General features: G+C 35.6%; 1 protein-coding gene across 1 annotated transcript; it reads right to left on the bottom strand.

Annotated features, from left to right (window-relative positions):
* Positions 1-3,752: 3,752 nt before the first annotated feature.
* LOC120775888 (glycine-rich selenoprotein-like) lies at positions 3,753-4,126 on the bottom strand. The gene is made up of 2 exons (XM_040106268.1): positions 4,018-4,126; positions 3,753-3,937 (listed from the first exon to the last, which is right to left on the bottom strand). The coding sequence occupies exons 1-2, from the start codon at positions 4,070-4,072 to the stop codon at positions 3,828-3,830; spliced, it is 165 nt and encodes a 54-aa protein (XP_039962202.1). The 5' UTR covers positions 4,073-4,126; the 3' UTR covers positions 3,753-3,827.
* Between the last annotated feature and the right edge of the window lie 7,471 nt (positions 4,127-11,597).

An 11,597-nucleotide genomic window follows, 5' to 3' on the forward strand; every position in this document is an offset into this window, starting at 1 on the left:
ATCCTACATAAGGTATGTGGGGTTTACGGGTAGTATTGACCTAACGTTATCCACCCGTTCAGAAAGAGTTCCTCTCTGAGTTTCATTAAGCTAACTCATAATTGAACAATATAACTACATGTTGTAAAGTCAGCCAGATGTTGGAAAATCATTATATTAAACATATTGGGCACATGGTTAGCATTCATCCGATTTTACCGTGTTTTGACACGAAGTATATTATTAGCAGGAAAATGCGTTATCTAGGCCTCATTATTATGTCGCAAAAATTCATCGCTATTTTCGGTAAGAAGTTAGCCATACGCACCGTGATTTAAGATGGCACACTGTGTATGCGCATTGTTTTCTTCCTATATGTATATGTATGTACGTATTGGTACTAGATTTGTATACTGTAGAGTGAAAGAATCACATGGAATTCAAAATTGTACTAAATACGAGGGCTGCTATATATATTCTGGCCTAGGGCAACACTAAGTGTTGCCAGGTGCAATCTGACATTTCCATTGGAAAGTTTGACATTTTTTAGCATAACATCACTCAGAACGTTTTGTCATTTAATCGTGAATTGTTTTATTTACAGGGAATTAAAAAATCATCTCGGCCAAAAAATGGAAATAACTCGTGAACATTTTCGTGCGATCATTTTTCACAACTTTCGACGTGGATTATCACGACAAGAGAGCATCGATGAACTAAAATATTTGTATGGCTATGAAGCACCATCGTATAGCACTGTGAAAAACTGACGAATTCTATCGTGGCCGACTCTCGCTCAAAGACGAATTTCGTGAAGGTCGTCCAAAAACAGCCGTTGTGCCAGAAAACATCGATGCCGTACGTGAACTGATAATGCAAGACCGTCATGTAACATACCTTCAGATAGAGGCATGCCTATGCATTTCTCCCACCAGCATACATTCGATATTGCATGAACACCTGGCCGTAAAAATGGTTTGTTCTCGTTGGATCCGGCACAATTTGACAATCGCTCAAAAAAAGGCTCGTGTGGATTGATGTAAAGAAATGCTGAAAAAATACGATCGCGGTGTTTCAAAAGACGTTTATGAGACGAATCATAGATCTATGCGTATGAGCCCGAAAAAAAACAGCAATCGACAAAAAAAATAAATAAAAAACAAAAAAAATAAATAAAACACAAAAAAAAAATTTAAAAAAACATTTTCGTTGATAAATATGCCTATTTACATTATTAGGCCAGAAATATATATTGCAACCTACGTACATGTGAAGTACATAGGTGTAGTTCTAGTCCGCGACATATCGAATTTGGTTCAAATTAATTTCGTCGTTCTTGAGATATAGGATTTCGCATAAAGGTTGGCGGTGCAACGTCATTTGTCATTGCCTTTGTAGAATTTTTTATACCGATTTCAATAAAACTCTTCCACACGGAGGGAAGAGAGTGGATGTAAGATGTGTCAAAAGCATCTTCCTCAACAAGTTTTGTTGATATAGCTTTATCGGTTAATGAGATATACTTATGTTACAATACATTACACATATTAGGAGGCGCGGCCAGGTCCACAGATTCCATCTGCAATACTGACCTATCGAAAGTGCCAAGAAACCAACCAAGTTTTACTGAGATAAGTATCTTAATTTTTACTCAATTTACCGCTTGTCTGAATCAAAGACACGGCTATTATAACATTGTAACATTATGCTTGGGTAATACAATTTTACTGTTCTAATAGAAAATTTAGATTCATGGGAATTTATATAAATTAATGACCTTTTGTATTGGTAAATTTACTCGTAATTACATACGTACACTTACATATACTATATACATTTGCAAATGTCTACTATATTTACTTGAGCATAGTATTAAAAAAATACCGTACCTACAACTCCGAACAAAAAATTGAGTTATTCTGGTTTCCGAATTAATTAGGTTTTATGCAGTCTTTTGAAGCTGTATGGTTAAGGTTGCTCAACTGCCTCCTATAATAAAAAGGACTAAATTATCACTTTAATACATGAAAAAAACAACCTTTATCGTGAAACTTCATCCCTAAATGGAATACAAAAGTATCTCAAAAGTAGTGCACGAAATAAATAAAACGAAGAAGGCGACGGTAACTATCTTGTTATATAACTCTTTAAAAACAAAATTTTTTACTCTAGAGTATAAAGATTTACCTGCTTATTGACTCGTCACGAACTGCTTTAATACTTAAGATATATAAAATTAATCAAGACAAAGGAAATTTCTTCACTAGCAATCCAATTCTGCTCTTGGAAGCATTGAATCCAAGAAAAAATTTGATGAGTTGCGAGGGAAAGAGGCGAACAGTCAACCAAATCTACCCTTAATTATACCCTGAACAGGGTATACATACGAGGTGTGTTCAAAAAGTATCGCGAGAGTTTGCTGACAGTTTTCTTCGATTGCAGGGGCGTGGTGCATCATGTGTTCTTCCCACAGGGAAGAACGGTCAATAAGGAATATTACCTGCAAGTTATGCGCAATTTGCGCCAAGCATTCCGGCAGAAACGCCCGGATTTGTGGAAGAACAAAAATTGGCTTTTGCACCACGATAACGCCCCTGCTCACACATCGTTGCTTGTGCGTGACTTTTTGGCCAAAAACAACACACTAATGATGCCGCAGCCACCGTATTCCCCAGATCTGGCCCCCTGTGACTTTTTCTTGTTCCCTAAACTGAAGAGGCCCATGAAAGGACGACGTTACGCTTCTCTTGACGAGATAAAGACGGCATCGAAGCATGAGCTGAAGAAGATAAAAAAAAAATATTTTTTGAAGTGCTTCGAAGATTGGAAAAACCGTTGGCACAAGTGTATAATATCTCATGGGGATTACTTTGAAGGGAACAAAATAGATATTCATGAATAAATAAATAATTTTTGAAAAACACAAAATTCGCGATACTTTTTGAACACACCTCGTATTAAGTTTGTCACGAAGTTTGTAACACCCAGAAGGAAGCGTCGGCGACCCTATAAAGTATATACATATATGTATATAAAGGATCAGTATGTTGAGCTGAGTCGATGTCGATTTAGCCATGTCCGTCTGTCTGTCTGTCCATCTGTATATATACGAACTAGTTCCTCAGTTTTTAAGATATACTTTTGAAAATTTCCAAACTTCATTTTATCTTCAAAAACCTGATCATTTGTCGGAACCGCCGATATCGGACCACTATAACATATAGCTGCTATACAAACTGAGCGATCGGAAACAAGTTTTTGTATGGAAAACTTTCACATTTGACAATGTATCTTCACAAAAGTTGGCACAGGTTATTTTCTAAGATAATGATAAAGTAATATCCGAAGAAATTGTTCAGATCGGCTCACTATAGCATATAGCTGCTATACAAACTGAGCGATCGGAATCTAGTGTTGGTATGGAAAACTTTCGCATTTGACGTGGTATCTTCACAAAATTTGACATGGATTACTGCTTAAGGTAATATTATAATCTCCGAAAAAATTTTCAGATCGGATTAATATAGCATACAGCTTCCATATAAACTGAACACATAGTTACTAAAAGAATTGCACCTGTGAAGGGTATATTAGCTTCGGTGCAGCCGAAGTTAATGTTTCTTCTTGTTTTTTTCTTTTTTTTAATTTTAAAACAATTGATACAGTAGTTAGTAAAGTAGTAAAGCTATTTAGCAGACTGTCATACTATCTTCCATAAAAATTACATTATTTTTTCGGGTGTATGTATATATGTATTTATTATGTTGTTTATTATATAAATGTTTTAAAGTAATACAATCGCTTTCCAAAAAAAATTAAAGACAAATATAAACCATCCTCTGACTGCCTTATTTACCACCACCACCTCCGCCACCACCGCCGCCACCTCCTCCTCCACCACCGCCACCGCCGCCAGGATATAGCTCAGAAATGGGTCGGAGCTCAGGATTAGGAATAGCTGAAAATAAATATGTGCGTAAATTGGTGCATACTGAAAACCAAATCTATATTCTTTTTCATAATCGAAGCTATACTTACCAAATGCCATAGCCAGCATGGCTAGCACGAAAGCGAAGAGCGTATAGAACTTCATGTTGCAAGCTTAATGTCTGCAATGATCGACGTTCGTTATAGCTGTCATATTTATACGTAAATCAGACGCAATACATAGCTTATTTGTTATCAATCCGAGAACAAAGGGTTCGGTGTAGACGTATTCATGTCAACGTACAAAGAATTCCCCATGTGGACGAGTGCCATGAAATTGCATTAGGTAATGCATATTTGCAAATATGTACATACATGCAGCGTTTATTTTATAGTTGTTTACATATATATTAATTACATTACATTACATTACATTAGGAGAACATACTGCAATAAATATCACTTTGTTTTTGTACTGCCTAGTTAAGCTTTCCACAAACAGTTAATGTTGCACTATTTTTATTGCCTAACTTGTCATAATTATTCTAGAACTCAAACCCGTAACTCAATATACATACATTGACTTCTACTTTGAATTCAATTAAGGCCTAATCAAAATTTAAATGCGAAGATTCGTCAAAGCTTTAAGAGATCGATATCGCAAATTTCATAACATACATACTTATACAAAATCGTGACTGCCAATTTACAATTTTAAAACCGTTAAATATATATGTGTTTCTTCGGAAAAGGGACTTTCTATTCTAGGGTAAAAATTCCCCATAAACAACACAATAAAAAACTCAAGCTTAAAAGCGAACACGGTTAAAATAAGTGAATTCAAATATCTTATTTTTACTCAAAAGATAAAATGAAAATCGGTGCGACGTTCGAAAAATGTTATCCACAAACAACATGAGTAAGATTTGATAGCTGAAATGTTGCCAGACTACGTTTGAAGAAATTTTTCTTTGAGTTAAGTATGTATTATTCTGCAACTGGGACGGAGTAGTTTTAGCATCTTTGCCAAGGGAAGCCAATATTGGACCACAAATGTATGAAAATCACTGTTTGAATACAAAGCCATGTGAATACTAGCAGCTAAACTCATGCTAAAGCGCTTTTAGATCCAAGGCTATAAGTTTTTAATAACTTTGTGGTTTCAAAACACAGTGCGCACAGAAAAAAAATATTCAATATAAGTATATGACATTGATTGTATGACCACCCACAATTTTTCTCCAATATACTTAAAAAAAAAATTAAAATAAAGCTTTAAACAGCTGCTTAATGTTTCTTCGGAATGTAAAAAGACTGTTAGAAACAGAAATTATGACAGTTTGGTGCGTTACTTGTTTAGGACGCGTTGACGCAGAAAAATACATTAGTTTTTGACGTTTTTAAGCTTAAATAATCGGCAGTTTAACTAACACTAACTATGAAAATTTGACAGAACGCTTCATTTGTGACGTGGGGTATCGCCGTTTTGAACTGTATTATCCTTAAGGATTGAGGAAATATACCTACAGATCCTTCAAAAATAATTTCCAACAGTTTACCCTCGAAGCAAATATAGCCAAAGATGTACTTTTTAAAAAATAAATAAATATTTACTATTTAATGTCAAATCAAGAATTTATATCCTTATTATGAATTCATACAATGGTGACTTTATTATAAATTTTAAAACAATAATTACTGTACTTGATCAACCTAGGGAAAACAAATTTCCAATAATAAAAAGATGAAGCCTACAGCTAATGAGTCTTTTGAATAGCTTGACATTTATTACGCAAGTATTGCAATAGCTTGGTATAATATGCATTGTTCTTAAGGGAATTAAATGTTATTTTCAACCAATTTTCAATAAATGTTATTCAAACCAAACCCTACCTTGCAATTATTATGAAGCCAGATCTGTTCGTATTAAGAAATTAAACAATGTACGCCATTTTCTCAATGCGCGATATTATCCATCATTCCATTATATTACTACAATTTTACAGAGAGATTTCAAAATTTGTTTCACAACAGAGTCTGCCAGCTATAAGGGTGGTGATGGTGGCGATGGCCATTGAATTACTAAACTAAAGTTTGAGTGATCAATCACTACTTAAAAGTAAAGTAGTTATTTTTATTGCTTGTAAATATAATTTTAAATACACTCCTAAGATACTAAAATGACTGTTAAAATATATGGTTTGAAATAACAACAAAAAAAATACATATCAATATTTTTCTACAAAACTGATAATAAAGCCTTTTAATTTCTAGTGGTAAAGCTTCGGGCGAATTACACACATTGTTGTTGTGGTAGCAGCATAAAAAGGCAAATCTTTGCCAAATAGCAAAGGCGCATAAAATAACAAAACTCGATGTATGGAATTCGTTGGATTTATCGAAGCTTTGTTACTAAATTTTCATGTTCTAATTGCTACCTAATGTATGTAACACGTAGCGCTAATAACACCCAATCATTTCACCATTTCCTCTTCTTTCTACAGACATAATCGGTAAAACTTCCGTGTACAAAATTTTCTACATGTTATTGATTTAATTTAGGCACAAAATTATAAATTGTGTAAAAATATATAACCGTGCTTTATTCTATATTTTTACATTATAGCCTTTGGGTCGCTTCTTCTTCTTCTTTACACTGCTTACGCGATTATAGCCGAGTTAACAACAGCGCGCCAGTCGTTTCTCTTTTTTCTATTTTGCGAAGCCAGGTCCTTCTTTATCTGGTCTTTCCAACGGAGTGAAGGTCTTCCTCTTTCTCTGCTTTCTGTGGCGGGTACCGCTTCGAAAACTTTCAGAGCTGGGGTGTTTTCGTCCATTCGGCCGATATGACCTAGCCAGCGTAGCCGTTGTCTTTTAATTTGTTGAACTAAGTCAATATCTATAATATATAATACATACATATGTATATGTATATCACATACAGCTATCTTTCTAACGAATACGGTATTCGCAGTAGCCAATGCGCAAAGTACCATAAATCTTCCGCAGAAACTTTCTCCCGAAAACTCGTAACGTCGACTCATCAGATGTTGTCATCGTCCATGCCTCTGCACCATATAGCAGGACGGGAATTATAAGCGACTTATAGAGTTTGGTTTTTGTTCGGGGAGAGAGGACTTTACTTCTCAATTGCCTACTCAGTCCGAAGTAGCACCTGTAGGCAAGAATTACTCTGTATTTTTCGAGGCTGATATTGTTGTTTGTGTTGATGCTGTTTCCAAGATAGACAAATTATTCATGACTTCGAAGTTATGAAAGTCAACAGTGACGTCGGAGCCGGAGATATTTCGTCTTGCCATCGTTCTCCACCAGACCCATTTGCGTCGCTGCCTTATCCATTCTGGAGAATGCAGAACTAACAGCGCGGATGTCAAGGCCAATGATGTCAATATCATCAGCATACGACAGCAGTTGTTCACTCTTATTGAAGAATGCACCTTCTCGGTTTAATTCTACAGCTCGAAGTATTTTCTCCAGAAGAAGGTTGAAGAAGTCACACGAAAGTCAGTAACCTCGTTTGATATCGAATGGCTTGGAGAGCTCCTTCCCGTTCCTGACGGAGGTTTTGATATTGCTCAACGTCAGTTTACACAGCCATATTGGTTTTGCGGAGATACCAAATTCAGACGTGGCAGCTTAAAGCCAGTATCGAACGGCTGGGAGAAGTCCTTCCCGATCCTGATGGAGGTTTTGATATTGCTCAACGTCAGTTTACACAGCCATATTGGTTTTGCGGAGATATCAAATTCAGACGTGGCAGCTTAAAGCCAGCTCCTTTTCGTGCTGTCGAAAACAGCTTTGAAATCGACGAATAGGTTGTGGGTGTTGATTCTTCTCTTTTCACGGGTCTTTTCTAAGATTTGGATTTGGAAAACTAGGCGAGATAGGTATAAGATTGTATATATATATATAAATGATCAGGGTGACGAGAAAAGTGGAAATCCGAGTGACTGTCTGCCTGCCCGTCCGTCCAACTTGATTAAAAATTGTGATATCTCGATGAAATTTGGCATGTAGGTTCCTTAGTATAAAAAAATTTCGAGTTCGCAGATTAGACGCCATTAACCGAAAATATATAAAGTGCCATAACTAAGCACTCAATTAAAATATAAAGCTGTAATTTAGCAAGAGGAGTATGTGGGTAAAAATGTTGAAAATTGGACGTGGCCCCGCCCTCTAACAAGTTTAGTGTATATATCTCTTAAGCCATTTAAGCTACAAACACCAAATTTTATGAGTACAAATCTTATTAAAACTTCTACCGATAGTGTGAAAATGGATGAAATCAGAGGAAAAGCCCGTTCACTCCCCATATAACGGTACTGTGAAAAACTACTTAAAACGCCATAAATCAATAACTAAATACGCCAGAGACATTAAATTTTTACCACCGAGACCGAGATAGTATGACAGAGCTTTATGGGAGTCGGTGTGAAAAGTGGACGATGGCCGTGGCACCGCCCTTTTTTTGGTTAAATCCCATATCTCGGGATCCGACCCACCAATTTCGACCAAATTTAGTACGTGGCTTTCTTCTTACATGTCACATTGTGAAAAAGGACGCCCACTTCCCATATAGCACAATTTTCAATTCCACTTGATTAGTTCAGTTTCCAGTACACAAATCAAAAAGCAATTAATATAACGGGATACAACCTTATACATTTGTTATCGCAATGGAAATAAGAGAGCGTGTTCTACTCATAACAGTATATCTTTGTGTTTAAAATATTTAGATAAAATTGAGCGAAAACTTGGCCTAACCCCTTTATAACTAATATCATGATTTTCGAACATTCGGCTGACTTTACTCTGTATGATAGGTTTTACACCTTCTGGCTTGGATTCTTGCAAGTTCCAAGAGTATAAAATGTTCGGTTGCACCCGAACTTATATCTTCCTTGCAGGTTAATTAATATATTAGTTTAATAGAGTCAAGTCAAATGACCTAGATTACGATGGCTGAGTGTGTCTGAAGATATTGAAGTTACCACATAAGTACTAAGTGAATATTTTGATTTTTAAATCTAAGCGAACCAATAATGCACACTAATAAGTACATTGTTCATTTAAAGTTAATAAAAGGTTGATAGGAAGTCTTATCCAAATTTCCAAATCTATTAGAGTAAATTTTAAAATACAAATCAGATCAGTTCTTTTTTGGTTACCACGCGTATCATACCATAATCTACTATAATTTTTCATTTAAAATACCGAAACAATTCTCAATTCGTAAACGATATTTTGAAAACTACTTGTTGAAAAGGAAACCAGGGAAACCTCTTCTAAAGGAATCAATTAGGCTTAGTGAAGTATGACGTTTCTCTCATACGACGCACTTTTTTAGGGAAGTATTGGATGGATATCAACTGAGTTTGCTGCTTCCAGAAAAAGTGTGTGCTTTGAAAACCAAAGAAATCGAATATATTGACTGCTTGATAGATAGATTAAAAAACCTTTTGTATAATAAAAATGTCGAGCGAGATTTGAAGCTCATAGGTGAACTTGATCACTAGCAGTGCCATTGGGGACATAAACAAAAGTCAAAAGACAACAAGTTGCCGACTACTTCATTGGAAACGTTCAAGAACTGCGATGTAGACCCATTCTGCAACACTTCCTGTCACACTTCCTGTGAATAATGCGAGCTCCGATGCTCTTTTTGACACTTCGCCGCATGAAAACGTGGCTGAGGACGAACAAGCTTCAAGATAGATTGATCGGCCGGGCATTGCTGCACACGCATAATGACATTGAAGTCACTGCAGAAGAAGTTCTCGAAAGATTCTCAAAATTCGGCCCACATCGTTTTGTTTTGTGAAATTTTTTTTTTTTAATATACGAACTGATTACAGTATTATAGATTGCAATAAAGTATGTCACTCGCACTTCACTTTTTTCAATTTAGTAGGATTTGATATTGGAACGCGGATTTGAAATTTTTCCACCATGATATTAAATCTACTACACTACTATATGACTGCTATATTTAATATAATAATCTTTATGTCTCCAGTAAATGTTTTCGCCCAATTGTATATATTTTAGGTACCTATAAAGATATTCTGTTATGAGCAAAACATGTTCGGTAATTTTCCTCGAGATAATTCAAATTTTGGCCGATATACCCAGCATAAAGTTACCTGGAAGTTCGCAAATCTTTTTATTAGGTATGTATGTATATGGGGACTCAGGGAAGTATTGACCCTATTCAATAATTTTTAGTACACAGAAATAAGACAGGCAGGAAAGGTTTCTGTCTGAATTTCAATTGTATATCTCACACTTTGACCGATATTTTCGGTAAAAAGTCAATTAAAGATACTAGGTTCCACATATTTGGTACCTAGGGGCTTGAGCAGTTATGTTTCATTATTATTAATTATTAGTCCAAAGTTTTAGCGCGTTATATCAATTACCTCTCGATTTGTGTACTGGAAAGTGAAGGAATCAAATGGAATTTAAATTGTGTTATATGGGAAGTAGGCGCAGTTGTGGTCTGATTGCGCCCATTTATACACTGTCATACAGGAATATCAGGAAATTGCCACGTACTAAATTTTGTCGAAATCGGTGAATCGGGTACCGAGATATCGGATTTCACCGAAAGGTGGGTGGTGCCATGCCCATCGTCCACTGGCTCCTATAAAGCTCTTTAATACCATCTCGGAGATAAGATTTTCTGACTCTGAGTATTTAGTTTTTAATTTATTGCGCTTTTAGTTGTTTATGACAGTACCGTTATATGGGGAATGAGCGGGGTTATCTTCCGATTTTATCCAATTTTACATTGCCGGTAGCAATTCTTATAATATTTCGTTGTTGCAGCTTTAATAGTTCAGAAGAAATGTATAATAAACTTATTAGATCGCGGGGCCACGCCCAGTTTTTAAAAATTGTTTGTATTTATATGTGTGCTTTCGGCTAATCGCGATTTGTGGGCGTGACAATATTCCGATTACGCCCATCCCTGACCTCATTTTTTTGTGTTACGGAATATCTCAATTTTTGCTCAAGTTACAGCTTTCACGGACGGAGGGACAGACAGTAAACCGGATTTCAACTTTTCTCGTCATCCTGATCATTTACATATGTATGTTTATACATATGTATAACTCTATATCTATCTTGATTAGTTTTAGATGATACTTACCACAGTTAGATGAACAAAACTATAATACTCTGTAGCAACAGGTTGCAAGAGTATAACAAATCAACTCAAAAGCAAACTGAAATCAGCTGCTCAGTTGTAACGAACCAAATATATAGCGTTCAAGGGTTAAATTGCGTAAACTTACTTTTTTATGCAATCCGAAAACAAATTTTTAAATTAGGAAAAAGTTTATGATTTTATGATTTTTCGAGTGTTATGACTACATGTGGATCCCCTAATAACAGCTGCATATATACTTTTGTAAACAGTGATATCAATCAGTTAATGCAATTTCGGCTTCAACAACTTTATATGAGGAACTTACAGCAAGAGATAATGATTAAAGCCAATAAGTGCTTATGGTGCAAGAGTTCACGCACCTCATAATGGGGGAATGTCGATCGTATGTTTGTAACATTTATAATATAATACTATACTAAACACCTCACACGCATACATATGCAGCACATAACGCTGTCCCAGAGTTTATACATACTTACATACTTTATGCACTGAA

The sequence above is a fragment of the Bactrocera tryoni genome, chromosome 4 (genome assembly GCF_016617805.1).
Source record: "Bactrocera tryoni isolate S06 chromosome 4, CSIRO_BtryS06_freeze2, whole genome shotgun sequence".
NCBI lineage: Eukaryota > Metazoa > Arthropoda > Insecta > Diptera > Tephritidae > Bactrocera > Bactrocera tryoni.

Bases quoted from the DNA above. Each gene is read 5' to 3' on its own strand.
- LOC120775888 (XM_040106268.1), bottom strand. From the start codon at position 4,072: ATGAAGTTCTATACGCTCTTCGCTTTCGTGCTAGCCATGCTGGCTATG. The intron at 3,938-4,017 runs GTAAGTATAGCT...ATTTATTTTCAG, and splicing joins CATGCTGGCTATGGCATTTG to CTATTCCTAATCCTGAGCTC.